This window comes from Corvus moneduloides, chromosome 5, assembly GCF_009650955.1.
Source record: "Corvus moneduloides isolate bCorMon1 chromosome 5, bCorMon1.pri, whole genome shotgun sequence".
In the NCBI taxonomy this organism is placed as follows: Eukaryota; Metazoa; Chordata; class Aves; order Passeriformes; family Corvidae; genus Corvus; species Corvus moneduloides.
This window is the reverse complement of record NC_045480.1, coordinates 61,455,024-61,476,844: the sequence shown is the minus strand read 5'-3', so window position 1 is coordinate 61,476,844 and position 21,821 is coordinate 61,455,024. Positions and strand designations below refer to the sequence as shown.

At 44.0% G+C, this 21,821-nt stretch overlaps 1 protein-coding gene and 1 long non-coding RNA gene across 2 annotated transcripts; both read right to left on the bottom strand.

The window, feature by feature from the left end:
* Positions 1–1,017: 1,017 nt before the first annotated feature.
* Positions 1,018–1,882, bottom strand: LOC116444583. The gene is made up of 2 exons (XR_004240391.1): positions 1,464–1,882; positions 1,018–1,202 (listed from the first exon to the last, which is right to left on the bottom strand). It is a non-coding gene; the product is annotated as an uncharacterized LOC116444583 (long non-coding RNA).
* Positions 1,883–10,158: 8,276 nt separating this feature from the next.
* Positions 10,159–18,169, bottom strand: COQ2 (coenzyme Q2, polyprenyltransferase). The gene is made up of 7 exons (XM_032109893.1): positions 17,941–18,169; positions 17,685–17,851; positions 15,165–15,286; positions 14,847–14,932; positions 13,823–13,956; positions 13,177–13,365; positions 10,159–10,740 (listed from the first exon to the last, which is right to left on the bottom strand). The coding sequence occupies exons 1-7, from the start codon at positions 18,167–18,169 to the stop codon at positions 10,627–10,629; spliced, it is 1,041 nt and encodes a 346-aa protein (XP_031965784.1). The 3' UTR covers positions 10,159–10,626.
* Positions 18,170–21,821: the final 3,652 nt, after the last annotated feature.

Below are 21,821 nucleotides of genomic sequence, written 5' to 3'. Positions count from 1 at the left end.
TTTGCTCTCCCCGGTCTTTTCCATTTTCCTCTCTTCTTTTTTGTCTCTTCTAGCTGTCTTTCGCTCGGGCAACTCCTTTCCCTTCTCCTTTTGTTGTCAATAAACGGTTCTCGGATACAATGTTTGCCTCGTTTGGCCTCAGTCCGTTCCCGACCATCCATTTTTAAAAATCTCGCAGTTCCCCACAGTGGAACGCGACAATGTTCGCGTCCACAGGGAAGCAGCTGCGAACTCATTTCCTCATAGCAAAGCCAGCCCCCACACAAGAGAGATACTACCGAAAACTCATATCTCTGGTTTCTTGACATAGGGAGCCAGAAAGGCAGAAAATCAATGTCCGAAGTCTGACACCCTCTCCTTGCCTTCCTGTGGTTAAGCAAGCAAGTATATCTTGAAAACCAGTAAGGTTTTTCAGGTGTGAAATAATAATAATGATGATAATTATAATAAGAATAGCAACAAGAACAATTCCTCTCTGCTTCTATTTCCCTAGCCAAGAAAAAAGCACAGACTATTCTTAGGTAACTTTTCAAAGAAATTTTGGGCTTGGGTGAGGTTCTCTGAGATAAGATTAACTGCCTGTTCACATTTGCTGAGACTTTTTTTCTGTACATTGGGTTGGTTTATTTCTTAGGAACTGCACTTTGACAAAAACAGACCCACCCTGCTGGGTGGTCAGGCTCCTCTTCCTCCTCCTCCTCCTCCTGTTGCTTCTGAGTTCAGAAGCCAGAATAGAAACTGAGGTGAAGGAGTGGTGCTGGGGGAGGGGGAGCACCTTCCTTCTCCATCCGTTGGAGTAACACGTGCTTCTCCAGAAGTCCTACTCCTGGCTTCAGCTGGCATCACATGCCAACCTGCAAGCCCGGCGGGAATGCAGCTGGAGGTGGTGGTACCAGGTGCGTGTCCAGAGGGAAGTGCAACGTCTCTGCCTACCCACAGCAGTGCCACCGATATGTGGTGAATCCCTCTACGCTTTTACAAATGCACAGTGGTCTGTACACGAGTATTATTCACCTATTTTCTCCTCTCCTCGCTGCAAACAATAATGAGGAGACTGAAGCGCAGCTGCTCTTGCCACCAACAGCGCACCCCACTGAAGAACCAGCAAGCACACAGGGAGACCAGCCATCAAAAGCCATCAGTATCCGAGCTTCTGGCAGGACGGCCCAGTTTAAACAGAGAGTGAAGTACCAGTCAGATTCCTTCAACACATTTATACAATTGTGTTAGCAGCAGAAAGCAGCAAGCAAAGGTGAACCCATAATCCAGCTTTTGTGCACAGCTTTTTAAAAAAGCTTCCCCAAGCTCCCCCCCCCAACTTCCCCAAGTAAGATTTGCCAGATAGTTTCCTTCATATTATGTGTTAAGCAGGAAAAAAGAAAAAAATCCCTACTTTGACACTATTATCCCACTCTTCACAGGCTAACAAGTTACTAGTACTTCCATGCTTTTAGAGAACTAACCTGGTGAGCAGCCTTGGTCAGTGCAAGCTTCCTCTCCAGCTGGGATCCTGCACAAAGAGACTCTGGCGAAGATGAAACTAAACGTGCTCCCTCAGATGTTCTTACTGGCAGCCAGCAGTAAAAAAAGTATAACAGGTGGGAGGTAACTTGAAGGCGGAAGTCAGGAGCTGTGCCCTGTCCTTACAACCACAGACTTAACACATGCAGAACACAATGATTTATTTTTCCTTTTCCCAGGAGTCTTCTTTGAAAAAAAAATGTTGCATGTTTATTGTCTTATTCCCTTAACTTTGCCCACATGTTGTTGCTGTGAGTCGTTAAAAAACGGGGTATTCACAGACAAAAACTCTTAACTAATTGAAGTCAGAAAGTGGTATGTTTATTATGCAGGTGGGCAGCTTGGGAGTCGCCTCCTAGAGATGTGCCAGCCCCTTACACGGTTATTTGCCCACTGTTTATTTCACAAAGTGCTACATATTAATCATATACGTACCTCCAGCACTTCCCATTGCCGCTTCCTGTTAAAATGAGGTTACTAGTCCTTTGCACATGCACAATTCTTTTCTTGATTTGGGTCGGTGGTCTTGAAAGATGAAGTCAGGGATCTCTTCATCACCATGAACTTCCTACCTTCTATTGTGGCAAGCCTTGGCAAGCCTTCTGGAGATGGTCCATACCTCCCCCCTGTATTTGATCATGCAATCTAGGTGCTAGCTATAATTCTATCAGCTTCTTTTGTCCTTATGACAGTTCATTTACTATAAGCAAAGTTTCAGACAGGTACATAATAGTGAATAGCACTATACTCCTTGGCTAAATTTCTAACTCTTCATTAACTTATCCTTTGGTTCAATCAGTACAAATTGCTTCTAACTCCTAGGTAAAGTTTAACTCTTCATAATCTTGACTCAGCCGTTTGGGGGACAACAGCTCTGAATGATGTGCTTTCATTGGGACAGACATTTAGGTTTTCATTTCTTACAAAATACACCCCATGGAGGCTTTCTGTAAAAATTAGCTGATTCCCTAAGTGCTTGTCACAAGCCACGTAGCCCAGTTACCATAAAATTAACCGAGCATTTACTATACACACATAAATGTCCCTTTATGAGATACTAATATTTACAGTTTCTGCACTAACATGCCCCAAATATGTAACCGCTCATGCTCTGTGCAAGTCAGGACAGTTTTGAATGTACTTCCACATTTTGTAGAGAACCTGTGGCCCCAGGACAGCACTTCTTGTTTCCCAGCAGGATGTGTAGAGTGTGTAGAGATCCCAGAGAGGGTCTGGGTGACTGCTTTCTCAGGAGCAAGTCAAGTTCAGTGTGTCCCATGGGAAGTGCTGATGGTGAGGTTCCCTGCTCTCTCGCCCTCGTCAAGAATGGGGAAAGGGAAAGTTGGGGCTAAACTTCAATGTAGCAGCTTTGTCAACAGGCTGGAATTCATGGTGCTTTAAATGAAGCCTTTTACTAGTAGCGCTGCTGAGAAAACAGGGAGCTGTGTCCTGAAATGCTTCCCCTGGCTTCCAGCAGCTCCAAAGTTTAACTGTGGCTGTCCCTGCTTTTACAATGGGGCTGCCTGGCCACTCCCTGGCTGGATCATACACAGTTGGTGTTTCGTCTAAGAACATTGCAATAGGCTGTGGACATTGAGGTTTGCAAAAAGTTGTACATCAGAAGATTCTCCCTAGAAGAGAAGACGCCTGACATCCCACCGGCTGGCTGAATGATGCTCATGGCCTAGGAATCTGCTGGGAAGGAGGGAAATGGGAAGCTGAAATGTAGTCAGAGTTTTTAGGTGGTAAGAAGAAAAGGCTCCAGAGAGACCCTGGAGTATCTCCCAGTACCTAAAGGGAGCTACAAGAGAGCTGGAGAGGGAATTTTCACAAGGGTATTTAGTGACAGGGCAAGGAGGAGTTAATTAAACTGAAGGAGGATAGATTTAGATTAGATATTACAAAGAAATTCTTCATTGTTAGGGTCATGAGGCACTGGCACAGGTTGCCCAGAGAAGCTGTGGATGTCCCATCCCTGGAAGTGTTCAAGGCCAGGTTGGATGGGGCTTAGAGCAACCTGGTCTAGTGGAAAGCATCCCTGCCCACAGTATGGGGTTTGAAACCAGATGATCTTTAAAGTCCCTTCCAAATCCTTCCATGATTATTTCCAAGAAGACAATGGAAAAATTCAGCTGGAATAAATATTCACCAATTTAACATGTACTGCAGTAAATGCAATACTGATGAAGATTCAGGAGCACAGATTAAAAAGATCTCCCCTAACATCTTTTTGCTTTCTCTGCAAAGAACAAAGTATGAATTACGCAGTCTACCATTGTATTTTATGAAGCAGTTACAGCCAGAAACTCGTTTATTCCAATTTGGGCCGCTCACACATAAATGTTCATGCCTGTTCTCTGTACCACTTAAGACCAACCTGCAACTTCAAACACTACCACAAATAAGCAAAGCCACCTTCCCCAGCACGCTGCCTCGTGCTATTCACACAAACACTGGTGTTTCGAGTGGTGAGAGGTGTGTTCATTCAAGAGGGTCTGTGAATCCCATTGGTGTGCAGGTCAGGGGGGCTGCCTGGCACAGAAGGGTGCCTGGGGGCCTGTCTCCAAAGCTCTGGTCCCACCAGCCCTTTCCAGAGGCAGAGTAACAGCCTCAGGGTTTCATTTCAGACATGGAGAAGGGCTTCTGAATCAGAAACTTCACCTTTCTTTTCAGGTATCTCAGCAGCTTCAATGGAAGAACATGTTACCCACAAACCTTGTTTCCGTCCCACAGCTTGAAATGGCTCAGACAAAAGGGAACTTCCTGCAGCTGTAAAAGCCATAGGAGAATGGAGCTGAGCAAGTGCAAGGGGAAATTTTTACAGCCCTTGGAAATACAACTGAGGGTCAGGTGCACATCTCATCAAAACTGAAGCCATTGCAGTTGGTACAAGGAGAGACAGACATGCTCCCATGTCTGCACATCCCTCATCCTTCCCATGCCAGGGACACTGCACACAATGAAGAGGGTCTGCTTGGGTGGCTGATCAGAAAATGATGCTGTGGCTGGGAGCGTGCAGTGCCATCTGAGCAAGATGCCTGAACCCCCTGTGCCACAGGCACCTGAACATAAGGTACAGCACACAGTGTAGAGCTCACAGACAGACAAAGGGTGTCACCAGCTTCACAGCAGCTCTTAGCCACAGCAGGTCAGACCTAAACAGAAGTAGCAGAAGTGGTTTCAAATCCCTCTACAATCGCATGCTAGCTCAGGCAATGGTTTGTCACAAGATGTTTCACACATCTTGTGTGAGAAAGACATCACACTCCTTCTGGCTGAGCTTTTGCTTCCTGTGGCTCACCGCCTTTTTACGCTTCCGTGGTGCCACTCTTTGTCCAGATTACTCAGACTTACCGGATAATGCCCTCCAGGAATCAAGCTTTATCTCAGGAGCTCACAAGGTAAAAACCAACTAAATTAAAATCAACAAATCAACCCTCTTGTAACAAACAGACCAGTCCAACTCATAAATTTTTGTAGTCTGCTGCTTCATTAACTGCCTAACTCAAAAATTCACTGACTTGCACCTGCACACAAGCAGAACCACCAGAAGATGCAAGTGCGGATCCTCCTGTCCCCGTCCCCATCCCCATCCCCAGAGAGTGGTGGGAAGCAGGAGAGCCTCAGCAGTCAGCTGCTCTCAGGTCAGCTCCAGAGTCTTTCTGGAGTAAGTTGACCCATGGCTAATTTGCAGCTGGGACATGTGCTCTGTGCCATCTCTATGGCAGTTTTATCCCAAGCTGACAGCCTCTGCCAGAACAATGCAGGGGATGATGGACCTTCCCTTCTCCCATCCCTTGTGTCTGGCACACATGGTGTCCTTGCTTAAACCCCATGGTGCTGCTCCCAGTATTCACAAGGAGCACCTGAGCAGGAGCTGAGTGAACAGCCACACATGACGCATCATAAAGTTAATCCAGCATTAACCAAGGTATTGGCAGAAGGACATCCAACACACTTTGCAGCAGTATTTGACAGGTGAAAAGTATTTTTTCAATGTATTGATGTTATTTAGCCAAATAAGTTGTACTGCAGATTAAAAAGGGCCTTTACTACTTAATAATAATGATGCTTTTTAAGACAGATGGGAGCAGGTATTGAGAGAGTTGAACCAGGAGAGATGATGTGCAAGACGGGGAAGTTGTATGGCTCTACACAGGCTGCACGCACATGACCACAGGTCCCCTTCAGAGGAGAGATTTGCTGTTCCATGGCAGTCTCATGACCCAACATGCTCATCCTGATGGAAGGGTAGGTTATAACCTCTGATGGAGGTTCCCCATCTGCTTAACCTCCATTTTTCTGACTTAACGTGGCATAAATAAATCAGCACTGAGCAACTCGAATTCTTGAAGGAAATTTTTTGCCTTTCGCTTCTCCTTTTGCCACTGATTTCTCAAGCAAAGCTTGAAGACAGCAGGTACAACACTCATTGCCGTTGCACCCACTCCATGTGGAAGGCTTCCCTGTCTGCATGTGCCAAGATCTCAGAGGACCCCTGGCAGCACAGCAGCTCACAGCTGGGCTGAGAGACATGGGAAGGAGTGAGAGGACACTTCCCCTCATCCTACCCAACATATGAGAAAAAACGGAACACCAGTAGTTGTCCCCAGGTGGTGCTGGCAGCAGTCCCACTGTGGAGAGCACATTCATCAGAAAAAGACACAACAAGACAGGAAATTGTAGGTGCCAGAGTCCTGCTTGGGTTTGAGCAACCAAGTGTTTATCACCTGTCACCTGGGAGAGGCGGCATGCACTGCACACCAGACCTTCAGCTTGCCCTTTACTTAGCCAAGAGCAACCTCAGCCCCACCAGCTCCAGGGACAACCTGTGCTTACACAGCCTTGGCTTTCTGCCCTGGGTTTTCCTCCCAAGGAGGAGGGAGGCAGGACACTCCCACCCCTCATCTAACAGATACAGTCAGAGTGACACTTTACTGTGGTCTGCCAAATCCTTCTTTTATTGCCTGGCTGCACCCATTGTGTGGTGTCACACACAAGGAAGTGTGGGAAAAAAGGGATCATGCCAACTCTAAGCAAATAAATTCAAAGCGCCTTCCAATAAATGCTTAAGTAAAGCACAACAGTAATACATGTTATAGTGTTATGCAAGTCTGTGCTTTCCTCCATTTTCCTCTCAAGTACTTTTATTTCCATTTATATGTATTCCCTGAAAAAGTGGTTAATAGCATGACAGCATTTGGGGGAAAATAAGCTCTAATGAAGCTGAAAATGTGTTTGACAAATATTTGGCTGTGCTGCAGCATGAGTGGCAACACAAAATGAACACAGGTTTTTTCACTAAGCAAAATGCACATAGATTTTTCCACCTAACAGTGTTGAAGTTTCTCCCCAAAGCAGTCCCCTGGTGCTATGTATGTGCTGCTGCTTGCAAGGTTAACTTGGAGATAAAATTATTTTCCTTTAATATCGAATCATAGAAAAACATTTATGTTGGAAAAGACCTCTAAGATCATTGAGTCCAACCATTAACTGGGCACTTCCATGTTCACCACTAAACCATGTCCCCAAGTGCCACAACCTCACACCTTTTGAACACTTCCAGGAATGGCAATTCCACCACTTCCCTGGGCAGCCTGCTCCAATGTGTGACCACCATTTCAGCAAAGGAATTTATATCCAGTCTAAACCTCCCTTGGTGTAACTTGAGGCCGTTTCCTCTCCTCCTGTCACTTGTTAGCTGGGAGACGAGACCAACTCCCACCTGGCTGCAAGCTCCTTTCAGGGAGTTGTAGAAGGCGAGATACTTTTCATTCAGAGCTGAACTCTCCGAATGCTTTGACGTCAGTGCAGGAAAAAGATAAGGTCCTGTGGAATGGGCATGCCCCACTGCCCTCACAACCTGTTACAGGCTTTGTTCTGTTCTTTATGCCGTTGATACAATTTATATTAAGTATATTTTATTTATTTTTTTATTTTGTATTAGGTGTATTTCCTTGTTACTGTACCTGTCACAGACAAGAAGCTCTGCAATTTGGAGGAACTGTGTTTTGCAGGCATAAGGATTCAGGGCTGGCTTTGGATTTTTTTTTTTGCATGAGGATGGAAATTTCCACCCCAGAAATTACAGCTGTATTGTTAGAAGCATTGAACTTGGTATGAACACTGTTCTTTCGTTGTTGGTTTTGTTCTGGTTTCTTTTAAGTCTATTAGACTTCTTTCTGCTTTGTTTAGACAAAATCACTTTTGTACAGCTGCCTGGAAATGGTGGGTTTTGGCGGTTTTTTTAAACACCACCATCCAGGAAAAGAAAAAAGCTGTAAAACAAATGGAATTGTTTTCTATTTTCTTCGTAATTCTGGTACTGCATCTAGCACACTGTGTTAAAATTTGCTGTGGCCTTTTGCCTTCATCACAAAATACAGGGAGGCATTGCAGGAAAATCAAAATCACCTCTTCAGTATATGCAGCTAGTACCTAAACTTCGCATTATCCATGGCTGGCTGATGCATACATTTTTTCTTGGCAGCTTTGAGTCTCAGAGCCTCTCTCCTGGTATTTGCACTGTGAAGTGTTTAGAAATCAATTAATGGCCCTCTCCTAGCTTTTGTCAAAATGGAAATAAAAAAGGAGTGCCCTTTTTCCCCAGGTCATGTCACCAGTGGCTGGTGAGATGCCCGACCTACTGCCCTGGTGTTGCCAGGCTCCCTGGCAGCTAGGCCAGCTGGCACAGGCTCTGCAGCACATACTTGGGAATAGAGGGAGGGAATATCCTGACTCCCTCACGTTAACGGCATCATATTTACCAAGAAATACAAATGGCAGAACCCAGGCACAGTTTGCCTTGGCTGATCCTCCTCTGGCAAGCCTTTTCCCTGGGAAAGGGGAGTGTGAGACCTCCCGTGTGCCACTGTGCTAAGCACGGTTCTAAGGCAAAAATCCAGCCCCACCCTGCAGGGCTTCCAGTGCCTTGGCAACCTGTCCCTTTATCCCTGCAGGAGCAGCACCCTTACTTTTATAGGGCTAATCCTGGACAAAGAGCTGGTGTTGCTTTGATACACCCTTCTACAAAGTACAACACAAGGCAAGGGTTGGTGCTGGCAACAGAGCTTTGTTTCACTCAGCAACTGGCAATGTTTCAGTTTGCCACTGTCAGGCACATTTGACCTTCCTGCTGGCTGAAAGACGCATTTGTTATCTCAACATCCTGTGGAGGAATACTTGGAAAAGGAGGTGGGGGAGAATGGCAAAGTTTGATAGTGGAGAAGAAACTTCCAGAGGACATTGTTTATTTGTGAAAAAGGACACTAATAAAAAACTGATGCTTAGAGACAGGTGTACTTTTTAAGAAACTGTGTCTAATTCCAGCAGAGTATCTTTGTGAAGATTTGGAACAGAATACCTTGGGAATGAAGGGAGGAGATGCACATGTATCTGCCAGCAGATCCAAACAGGAAGGTTTTTGCCAGGAAGCAGCTCAGCCTTTACCTCTTTTGCACTTTAAAAATTATTTATTTCTGTGTATTAATCATAAAATTCTCACAAATTTAATATCCTCAGTATTACAGCTTGGAACCTAAATCTGGTTTTCAGGCAATTAACCTAAAATACAGCTATATCTTATCTGTGTAAAATGCATTTTAAGATGAATTTGGAAAACTCCCACAGAAAATGTGAAATTATTTTTGAGTTCAGGTCATGAGGACTATTTTTAAACTTTAATTTATACTCTATTTAGCTACACCTTTTTCTTCCTCTCATTTTAAGACAAACACTTGTGACAAGCAGTCATCAGACAAAGGACACCAGAAGGTTCAAAGGCACTACAAAATGTGAGCTTTTCCCAAATCTGAGCTACTTAAAGACACTTCAATATGTTAAAAAAAGATTAATAACTTTTGCCACCACCTCTCTAAATTAATACTACTAGTACTGAGAAACTGATCCATACTAATTACAAGACTTTTTAATTACTAGTAAATGGCTCATAAACAAAGTTCAACATTAGGTTGGATGCATCAAATTCTCCCTCTACAAAATGCAGCTATGTCACATAATTCATCAGAACCTTATTGTTTTTCATTTTTAAACTGCTTTTCATCAGCTTAATACTTTCTCCACCCCAAAAAATATAAACCCTATTTAAGAACAACTTCTGTGTAAGGGCCATTTAGTAAGCCTGCACTTGCTATTTTTACTGTTTCTAGGCATCCCCCTAAAAACAAGTTTTTCCTGTAAGACTACAAATAAAACTGGCAGGCATAAGTCAAAACAAGCGGAATTTAAAAATAAAAATAAAAAAATGTCAACAGTTTGCATGATAAATTTATAGCCCAAGGTCAACCACTGGTCACACACAGCTCTGGGCTGCTCTGTTTTTGTTTTCAGTCCTTAGTCTGTGTTCCAGTCACTCTTGACAAACAAGCTCAGCTCACTCTGTGCAGGCAACTTTGCAGAAGCCTGTTCTTTTCACATGGAAAGCACCCACTGCAACAATCACAGCAAGAGCAGAAAATCTTCTTAAATACTTCTCTATGGACTCCTTATTGTGGACCTCACACACTCAGAGTCCTCACTGCTCCTAGACATCCCAGGAGAAAAACAGTTATTGCAGTTCTTCCATGCAGCAAGCTCCAACTCAAACTGAGAACTACCTTTGTAATAAACCAGACCATCAAACGTGTACAGCCAGATTTTATTTACATCCAGAAATCATTTTGCATTTTTACACTTGCTGTCACTAAGAGACACCTGCTTCATATAAAATCTTGGGTTCACAGTCTCCAGAGCTTTGAGCAACCAAGTGTTTATCACCTGTCACCTGGGAGAGGTGGCATGCACTGCACACTAGAGCTTGGTTTGCTGATACCACAGGACCAGCAGAGGAGCTTCATTTATTGGAGCTTCTATGCAGATTGAAGTTATTGACATATAACCAAAACTTTAATTGTAGAATTATCTCAATTGCATGATTCCAGAAACAAGAATGTTCCCACCAGCTTTTATAAATAAACAATATAAAGCAGCTATACTTATATTAAAAGTGTTTTTCTTCTTACAATACTTACACTTTAGTTAGACTAAAATATAAGTATAGTGATTTCAACTGTTTTCTGAAGGCTCCCCTACATTTTTAAAGTCTTTTCACTTCCACAGATTTCCAAGCACAATCCCTATGAAGAGCAGAATTCCTACAGTACGATTTGAAGCAAATTTTTTCCAACAGTCTTCAGGCTTGTCCATGTCCAAAGTGTAAATCTGCAAAAGCACAGTGCAACATAACAAGATTATTATTCTACAGACTCATAAATATCTGACACATCACAAAATGATCTGCAACTTCAAAAAATTATTCTTAAATTCCTAAGTCTACCCTTACCTCCACAAGAAACAGGAATACTCTGTGCTTAAAATTTTTTTTGCCTAACTGGCATCTGTGTTTGACAGATTTATTCAACATACAGCAGAGAAGTCAAGGATCTCATATGAACATGGTTCCCAGGCCATTTCAATGGAAGACTATATAAACAGCCTGGTTACTGGTGTATCTGGTTTGATATTTAAAAGTGCAAAAATATCTGGCCATGTCAATAAATCTCTTTGAGGTTTTCCTCAGTTGGTTGCCACCTAATTCTTCGATGTAGCTTTAAATAAAAATAAGCCCCCCAGAACATGCACTTTTCCATCTCTGCTGCAAGGTGGTGTTCCATGTTCCAGTAGAGACAAGGCACTGGAGAGCCAGCAGTGAACCAGGGTAACTGGAAAGCACAGGGGAGTGCCAGGCCCTGCCTTGCCACACAGGGCTGGTTCAGTCCAGTTGCTCTTAGCCAAGTTCATGCAATTCCCTTCCAAACAAGAACCAGGACACCTGCAACAGCAGCCAGAGAGCATGGCAGCTCCCTGCTGTGAGTCACAACTAAAAGTAAAACAAACAAAAAAAAACCAAACCCACAAGATATAGCAAGAGCAAAGTTACTGAAAAATATTGCCAAAACCAAACTTTGGTGCCAAAGTCTTGAGAAGGATAACAAGAGGGAACGTTGAGCAAAATGAGTGAAAAGATTAATAGAGAAGGAGCCCCTAAAACCTCAAACCTTGCACTTCAGCCTTTGAAAAAGCTAAACCAGAAAGTATTTGGCTGAAAGAAGTGAAACCTACCCCAGAAAACCTGCTTTATTTGTGGTTGTACAAAGAAATCAGGGTTGGGTCCTGACGAAATCATCAAAAACACTTCACAAGCTTCTAAAATATGATGTGATCCACACCCTTAAGAACTTGTCAGCCCCTCAGACACTGGGGACTTGAAACACTGAACTGACACATAGAACTCAACAGCAGCCAAGCTATACTTTCAGAAACACAAGGAAAGTAAAAGATACTATTTTTCTGTTGGCACCCTTCTTGAGAGGGATATAATTTGACATCATCATGACCCAAATTCCTCTGCCTCAGGCAAAAATTCAGTGAATTAAGGAATCCTGGTCCTCAAGCATCTTACTCAGCTTTCTAAACTCAGTTAAGCACACGATCAGAAATCCTGAACAAGAAGGTAAGCATGAAAACATTTAAGCAGGACTAATATTAAAATAATCACTCAAAAAGAAGCTACTCTATGGTACACAGAACAGTTCTTCTATTGTGACTTTGGCAGTCCACACGATTGTGAATTCTCCATCAATTACACTCATTAGGTCTGCATCCTCACTTATAAAGATTCTTAAAAGTGGTTTCCACTCATGCCAAAACCACGGCATAAAGCCTCACTAACAATTCAAACTGTAAATGATCGTGCAGTGGATGTAGTATTCTTTCCCTCATACATTTCCAAGCACAGTCACTAGGAAAACAGCAGCTGAGTGCCAGAGTACATCACCACAAGAATTCACTTACTCAGATATATGTTTAATATCCACGCATGAGCATTAAAATGCAACATATGACCAACATGTTTTAAAAAGTCCCACATTACCACAGATTGAACTGCTTTAGACTGGCAATGGTTTTACTACTTGCAATACACAACCTCTGCCACCATTTACCTATCAAGACCAGCAATTAATTTTTGAAGAGAACTGACCTGTCACTTACTACAAGACTGTGTAACACAGCTGTTAGGATTCAGAAAGAACAAGGTAACAAGATCCTATCTGCATCCTTTACTGAAAAAGCTAATTTCTTTCTTTCTGTTATGCATAAAAATTTCTAAACTAATGCAACTACAAGACTGAACTTAATTGTCCTCTGCTATAAAAAGAACTCTGAGCTAGAACTGTCAATTAACACAAAATTATAATATTAACATCTGCTATTATATGTGCCAGACACTGCAAGAGCCGAATCAGAACAGTCAACACCACAGTACTTTGTAGCTTACTGAGGTGGATCTAGCAGCAGCTGCTGCTGGGAGTGAGGAGAAAAGCATTTCCTTGAGGTCACAACTTAATGTGTGCACTTCTGGTGGTTATAACAGACTGAAAGCAGTGCTCCGCTGTTTGTGGTCAGTACCAAAGAGCTCTTCAACCAAAAGGTCTGCAAAAGGTACTTAAGAGGACCAAGCTTATTGTCAGAAGACTTCAGTTCTCATTACAGGAACTGTTTTGCATGGGTAGCTCATGAATTGATGGGGGTTGAAGAGTGCTCTGACTTCTTAGTAAGAACTTCCACATGGAAAAAGTATAAATAAATCCATCAAACCTGGTGTGCTAGATGAGCCCCTACGGCAGCTACAGCCGAGTAATACGGGAAGGTTTGATTGCAATTCATCCCTGCCACACACAAACTCAGGAGCATGGCCAGGCTGAAGCCACTGAGCCACTGCTTCGTGTCCTCCTTGAACTGCAATGCAGTTGACTTCACACCAATCATGATGTCATCCCTCTTATCCTGAAATGAAAGGATGAATTAGCAGAAAATCCATAATCCAATGCCACTTCATAAGAAAAATAAAAATGGGGGACTTGCTTAAATTTCCAATGCTTCTTACTAGGAACCCAATTTAAGAGCAGTTGTAGGTCCCCACATTACAATTTAAACTAGAAGGTTGGTCTTAGAGCTGCTTTAGCAGCCGAGAGTTAATACCAACATCAAAGTTATTTACACAATATGAAAGTGTGAGAGCACAAAGGGCATTTTACTTCCATCTTTCCACCTCATTTGTAAAACCTTGGCAAACAGCAATAAAATATTGAAGGGCTGAGACTTCTTTGGTGCTGCTTCAGCTCAGCTGAAGGGGAAGAACTGCAAGAGGTTAGTTCTGCTATTTGACAATGAACTTGTAAATGACACATGCAAACTTGTGTGTTTAAACACAGGCATCTGGAATGTCTCACTGTTACCCTACCTGATGTGCATAAATGGTGTCGTACACCAGTGTCCACATGACTCCAGCAAAGTACAAGGGCAAACACACAGACCACTCACACGACCCTCTGATGGCAGACCAGCCAAGAAGGGCTCCCCAATTAAATGTAAGTCCTAAAAACATCAGGAGAATTTAAAAAAAAAAAAAAAAGTTAGAAGAATGCCAGCAGCAATTAAATATTATTTATTTGAGGGTGTACTGTATCAGCAACTTTTTGTATAATACTGGCATCTCTATTTTTCTACTGCTTATTTTCAGACAGGTAATAAATATAAGCTATTTGACATTAAATACTCTGGACATACAAGGAAAAATACATATACCACACATTTTTCCCTAATTTAAATTTGACTTCATTAGTGTAGGGCAACATTTGCACAGAACTATTCCAGAATATTCAAACGACAGGTCTGAAGGTAAAATGCTCAGATGTCAGTGTAACAAAAGATGTCAGCATAACTGGCTGCAAAACAGTACACAGCAGCCAACTATGGTACTTCTGGGCTGAAAATAACAATTTTGATTAAAAAAACCCCCTGAAGACAGCTGGAATATGAAAGCCAATATACACAGGTATGTTTTAGTAGCTCAGCCTAAAATACAAGCACCATCGGTATCTGTCCAGGAGTTATTTTAGAAGCTGAAGACTGAAATGCTGTACAGACAAATCTGTATTTAAGAAGGGTTTTGAAATAACCCCAAAACCATATCTCATTCTCAAATGACTAATATTTATTTCCTCCCTACTTTTCTTCCTCCTATCACTCTATCAAAACAAGGAACTGATTTCTAACAAAAAAACCCCATCTAAAGCCACACATCAACTCTGATGCCTGATTTAAATGAAGAAGCTTGTGGCACAACAGAGCTTTGTGTACAAGTTATTTCTATTTTGATATAAAGTTTAAAAAAATCTGATTGCTAAAGCTCAAATATTAATTTGTAAAACACTCCAAAAACTACAGCTGAAATAAAAAAACCAGTAAAAATATTTCCATCTCACCCAAAACTAGCTGTGGCCAGTATGTTATTCTCTTCATCAGAGGGTAGGTGACCACAAGGGATAAAGAGGCTGCTCCCAGAATGATACTGTGGAAAGTACCAAAAGGATTATTGTTTGCCAGGCTAAAGATCGATAGATGTAGTGCAGCATTACAGGATCTGTACATGGTACTGAACTAATTCTTTTCCTTTCAACTACAATTCCATGACTAATAACCTCCTCCCTCTGACCCCAACACCTTTTCTGCTCAAAATCTCTGTGCTTAACCCAGGACCCAGAACCAGCCTTTAAAAACCAAAAAGATAACTCATACATCACCTATAGTAATTCAGACACAGAAGTACACAGAGTGCCAGGCTGAGCTGTCCCCCGAGAAAAACCAAGGACTGAAAAGTGGAGATATCTCCAGCTGCCAGGGGTCTGCTTGCTGTCCTTGCAACCTAAAAAATGGAAATAGTATTACCACCAGGTACATCTGCAAGTGATGGGCAATTTTTGTTTGTTACATTGTTTTTACAATGTTTTGTTTCCTATTTTCTGAGGAGAAATGAAAGGGCCCTAATTTTGTTGCTGACTTTTGTTTCTCTCTAATGGCATTTTCAGAATCCAGTCCTATTGATGTGGAGTTAATAGCTGTGAAATGACAATTAATTTAATCCTATCTGGGATACAGTGGAGTTTAGAAACTCTGTCTGGAACAAGAAATCATATAAGTAAACTCTAAGAAAAAAACAAATATCAGAAAAAAAGTTAAAATAAATGAATGGTGAGTTACTTGCCAAAGGTGACCAATGCTGAAAAACCCCAAATGACTGAAATTCACCTCAACATGAGGAAGAACTTCTTCACACTGAGAGTGGCAGAGCCCTGGAACAGGCTGCCTGGGGAGGTGGTGGAGTCTCCCTCTCTGGAGACATTCCAACCCCACCTGGATGTGTTCCTGTGTGACCTGCTCCAGGTGACTCTGCCTTGGCAGGGGGTTGGACTGGATGATCTCCAGAGGAGCCTTTCAACCCTAATGATTCAGTGAAATTGTGCATGTCAATGAAAATGGTGTCAAGTCCATTCAAACAGGTTCAAAAGCCAACTTTTTACAGAATATTATGTACATATAAAGTGCCTTGCCTATGCTTTAATAATGTGAATTTAAATATACTCTTTTAGCTTGCTCTCCCCCCTGCCATCCGGTTATGTTAAACACCAAATACTGCTTTTGCAGTTTAAACACACACTTAATATATCTGTGACCAATTCCACTGCACGGTGCAACCAAACATGGGATGTTTCACTTAAAGAAAACATCCCCCAAATAATCAGTAACACGAAATCTAAATCACAAACCACCATCACCTACACCAGCCCACATCCTGCTCTTGGCCTGGCCTCGACTCTATGACACTTGTGTTGAAGGCAGCCCTTTAAGGTACTCCAGAAAAAGCTGTGAAGGCAATTTTTAAAACTTTCCATCTAACCACACATAATGCATAAATTAAATCATTATACTGAAATTCCCTCTTACTTATCACACCCCCACATCAAATCTGTTTAGCATATGTAGTTGTTAACATCTTCCAAACCCTAAACCATCCAAAGCTGCCACAAATCCCATCCTGATTGCCTGCCTTCCCAACAGGACAAATACAAATGCCGTAGTAAGAACTTCATATGATTGGATATTCTGTGTCTTGCATGGCCAAAACCCAAACTCCAAAACCAGAGGAACAATACAGGAACAGAAAACAGGACGAGCAAACAGTGACGCATCACCAGGACATTCCCCTCCAAGCCTGCACCTGTGCACATTTCAAAATCTGACACTGGGCACTGCCTTTTTGCTTATTTCCCTCTTCTGAACAAATGGGAGATGATAATTGAAAAATACAACATAAGAAAAGGAGATTAGCTCAGGGTTGGGCATGATACTCTGAAAAGCCAAAATTAATTATACAACAATACAAGGAAACACTGCTCCTAAAATTAAGGGAAAAAAAAAAGTGGTCCTTGGGTAGGTTGTAACTAGCAAGTATAGCAAGACAGCGTTACTTGTTTTGTTCTGTCATGCAAAACAAGGTCGAGAAATAAACTTTTTCAAGTACTACCTACAGCTGACAACAGCATGTATTTTATCTGACACAGAGGTGAGTATTCCAGAAGATTTATTACAGTCCTGGACAGAGAAATGTTATACAAAATAAAGTAATTTCTACTATTTTTGGAGGAAACTTAGATTAATTGTGTGCATCTCAGATAGAAACATGGAGGAATTCCTGAACCTGAGGCCTGTACTCAGCAAGGAATCACTGATGATGTTCGTGTACTTCAGTGCCTTCAAGATCCTTTGTGCCTGGCTAAGAAAAAATAGCATCTGTTAAGTGGAGTCACCCTCCCTGGAGACATTCCAAACGCAGTTGGATGCATTCCTGTGTAACCTGCTCCGGGTGAGTTGGCCTTGGCAAGGGGGTTGAACCAGATCATCTCCCGAGGTCCCTCCCAAGCCTAAAAATTATGTTTATTCCGTGATCATGCAGATGAGTGGGCACATGCTTGGTTCACTGAATCACAGAAGGGCTGTAAGACCAGCTTGTTCCAACCCTCGTGGAGTGGGCAGGGACACTTTTCACTAGACCAAGTTACTCAGAGCCCCATCCAACTTGGCCTTGAACACTTCAAGGGATGGGACATCTAAAACTTCCCTGGGCAACCTGTTCCAATGCCTCACCATCCTTACAGTGAAGAATTTCTTCCCAATATCTAATCTAAACCTACTCTTTCAGTTTGAAGCCATTCCCCCTTGTCCTGACATGCTCGTGTCAGCAGCCTTGCTCCATCGTTCTCTACCTGTCTGTCATAGTCGCGGTCCCACATGTCATTGATGGTGCAGCCGGCCCCTCGCATGAGCACGGCTCCCGCGCCGAACAGGGACAGCATGTGCCAGTCCGGGAGGCAGCCGGGAGCGGCCGCCAGCCCGATGCTCCAGGTACACGGTAGGTACAGCAGCCACGTCCCTGCGGGGAGACAAAACCCGCGGGCGGGCTCAGCGGGGAACGGGAGCCCACGGGGTGCACGGGGCCCTGAGCCTCCCCGCCACGCTCACCGGTAGGCTGGTGCAGCCGCATGAGCCGCAGGTACGGCTGCAGCGGGGCCGGCGCGGCGCGCACCAGCTCGGCCGCCGAGAAGCTGCGCGGCCCCGGGGGCGCGGCGGGGCGGCGGAGCAGCAGCGGCGGGGCGGCGGCGGCGAGGGGAGGGCGGGCGGCGCGGAGCCCAGGGGTGCCCCGGAGCCCGGGGGGGCCCCGGCACAGCCGCGCCAGCAGCACCGCCGCCATCTTGGCGCCGCCCCGTTGCGGACCGGACGGGGTCACGCGGCGCTCCGCCCTCCGCGGGCGCTCCGCCCTCCGCGGGCGCTCCGCCCTCCGCGGGCGCTCCGCCCTCCGCGGGCGCTCCGCCCTCCGCGGGCGCTCCGCCCTCCGCGGGCGCTCCGCCCTCCGCGGGCGCTCCGCCCTCCGCGGGCGCTCCGCCCTCCGCGGGCGCTCCGCCCTCCGCGGGCGCTCCGCCCTCCGCGGGCGCTCCGCCCTCCGCGGGCGCTCCGCCCTCCGCGGGCGCTCCGCCCTCCGCGGGCGCTCCGCCCTCCGCGGGCGCTCCGCGCCGGGGCTGGAGCGAGGCGGGTTGGTGTGGGGATTATCGTCGTCCCCGAAACGTAAAGTGGTTGTTCTTGTCATACGCGTCATCTCCCAGACCTCTCCTCGCTGTAGTTAATAAAAACATTTCGGGTTTCCCCTGCGGCCTTTGTACCTCTTCTCCTCGCTCCCTCAGTTCTCCCACCATCTGTGTGAGGGACTGAAATGCTGAGGGCGAATGACTCAAATAATCGGCGAGCTGCAAAAGCAGCCGGCCCTTAGCTGAGGCCGAATTTGCAGCCCCCGAGCCGGAGGGGAGGAGGAGGAGAGGGTTTGGTGTGTGTGGTGGGAAACCTCGGACCTGCATAAGAAAAGCCCAGGAGACCACAAGAAATCCACCTTCGGGGAGGTACCTGGGCATTCCCACCTGAACCAGAGTGTATATTAACCCAATGAACTTCACGTTTCAAGGGCTTCCCCCACCCCTGATGGATCAAGACTGCCACCATCACACATCAAAATTGTATCAGTCAAGTCTCATTGCTTGGTCCACAGGTGGTGATATCTGTGCAGAGAAATACATAGTGCCAGAGGTTTATGTTCAAAAAGGAGACAGAGGAGTCCTGTAACTTTATTCAAATAAAGGGAGAGGCCATGGGGCATTCTCTTGGGGTCTCTCAAGTTGTTGGAGGACGCAGCCTCCTTTTAATCCTATTTTCCTGGCCGCATCACCCTCTTCCTTTCCCCATTGGCTGAAGTACTTGAGAGGTACAGACTTCCCAAAATGCCTAATACAGACCCCCTTCTGTATGCCCACCCCTCCCCCACTTCTTTTTCTCTGTGTCTCTGTTCTTTTTCTCTAAGTCCAGGAATTTAACACGGCCTTGGATGAGCAATAGTCTGTGTCAATTAGTAACATTCCTCTGAAATTTATGGTTCCTCCTGTTGCTTCTTTCACCTATCAGTATCTGGCTTTTCCTACAGGCAGACTTACAGTTTGTTTGTAAAGACACATTCTTCTCATTCCTTTCATGTCTTTCCACTATCTTGTCCTTTCTCTTTCTTTTCCTTAGGTATTTTCTTAAATGATATCTTTATAGTTTTCTATTGTTGTATTTCTGTTGATAATAGCCGCAACAGCTGCATAACTCCTTTCCATCGTTCTAAACTAAGCCTGATGTATATAAACACCAGACATTCAAGTGTCATTTCACTCTAATCCACCCCGAGGGACCGATTAACAAGAACCTCAGTTACCTCACCTTTGGGGGCTGGTCGTAACACCAACTTATGAGTTATTGCACAAACGAGAGAGCAGAGGACAGAGCCATAAAACCTTTGCTTTGCATGGCATGGTTTCAGTGCCAAAATGTCCCCAGATCTGCTGCTGAAAGATTCCTTGGGGAGTTTATTGTCCCTTTAGAGTATAAATTTTTTTCATCACACACTTCTTTCAGCTTGAACGACTCACATACTGGTAGAAAACAATGGAAACCATTCTGAACTTTAATTTTCGAGACCCTGACTAGCAGGAGAAAGTGAAATATGAATGCGATGGAGAAGTGACTTTAATGTTTTGCCATTTATTGTTTTAATAAGTAGTACTCTACAGCAGTAAAATGATTTGCACAGGACCATAAAGGAAGTAGTTGCTCAACTCTGATGAGGAGTAACTAATAATCTAGTCTCCATATTACGTTGATAAGGTCATCATGGTCTCTATTCAGATACAGACAAGTGCCTGAGGTATATTTAAATAGTGAGTCCTGGCAATGAATCCCCACAGCCTCTCTGCCTGCTGTGTCCATAGGAACACAGATGCTCTGACTGTCACCAGGTGGATGCTCCTCTACAGACACTGCTTTGGGGCTTTTTTATGTTTGATGTGGCGAGGAAACCCTGGACCGTCTGCAAAAAATTTTTAAGGAGCTCATGGAAATAAAGCAGAAAAGTAAGCTTTTACAGTTACTGCCACTGTGTTTATATTCATAATAAAGTGGCCTGGCCCTTCACTGAAAGATAATCTAGGGAATAGCTCATTTCAGACTAATAAAACTCAGCTGTCTTGTTTGGCTCAAATCTGAGTTGATGGTCAAAATGTCCCTGACTGTAAGAAGACTATCAGTTTCCTTATTTCCACATACACCAAATGATCTCCTGTACCAAAGTCTGATGCGACTTACTGTATTTTCCAGGAACTGATTTACAGCAAATCCAACGTGAGTAACCTGGCCTCCAGAGTCAAAAGAGCAAAAGTGAATTGGAATGAGTGTGAGATATGGTTCTTACTGTTCTCAAATAAGTGTACACACCCATATTCAATCCCCCAAGGTTTACAACTCTCACAGAGAAATAAAAGCCCCAGAGATAAGGGTGGGGCAGGCATTGGTCCTGTGAGGGTGATGTTCGTCTCTCTATCATAACTGTCTGGGAGTGCTGGGATCCAGCATCTTTCCCATTCCCTGCACTTATGTCCCTCTTGCTCTGTTTGCATAGAGCTAACAGTAGGTAGTAGCTTGATGTGCAGTACTGTGAAGAGAAAGGTGGTTACTGAGCCATAAAGCAAACCTCCCCACCCCACGGTGAAGAACCGGGCTCAGAGAACGAGACGTGGTTGGCAGCAGCTGCTATTTGCATGCACAAAGATCCCCGGGCCCCTCCTGGTAGTTCCTGTCTGCCAATCACCCGCATATGTATCAGGTCTGAGTCAGACTGGGTGCAGGGCTTCCGAACTGGTGGGCAAACACAACGGAAACACACCAGCCTGTGTAGGATTTCTTTCATTTTTGTGTACTTGGGTACTCTTGTTGATAACCAAAAAAAGCACAGGTAGTTATGACCAAAAGAAAAGTAGGGAGTGTCCTGGTATCAGTATGTCAAAAAGGAGTCTTAAAAAAAATGAAGATAGCCAAAAGCTGGTATAAATAGTTTTAATTAAAATCTTCAAATGCAAAACCCACAAGCATTGGAATAAACAAAATTTTTAGAAAAGTTCTAAAAAGAAGCTACCAGACAAAAAATAACTTTGATGTTTTAGTTGTAACTTATATTTTAATAACAATAATAAGATATTATTAACTTTATACTGACTGTACGTAAGACTTTCCACTTCGTCTTACACTCTCTTTACTTCTTTTATGGAACTTGGACAACATAAACAAACTCAGCCTTCCTCATTTCTGATCTGTGTTATCCCCTGATACATAACCCTTCACAGAATGCATCTGTGGATGCACACACTCCTTTGACACACTGAACTCAAGTATAACCTTTTTAGTGTGCAGGTTGTCATCACAGCTACAAAAGTACATCAGTTTCAAAAGTACTCTCATTAAAAAAAGGTTCCCTGCCCTACATTAAG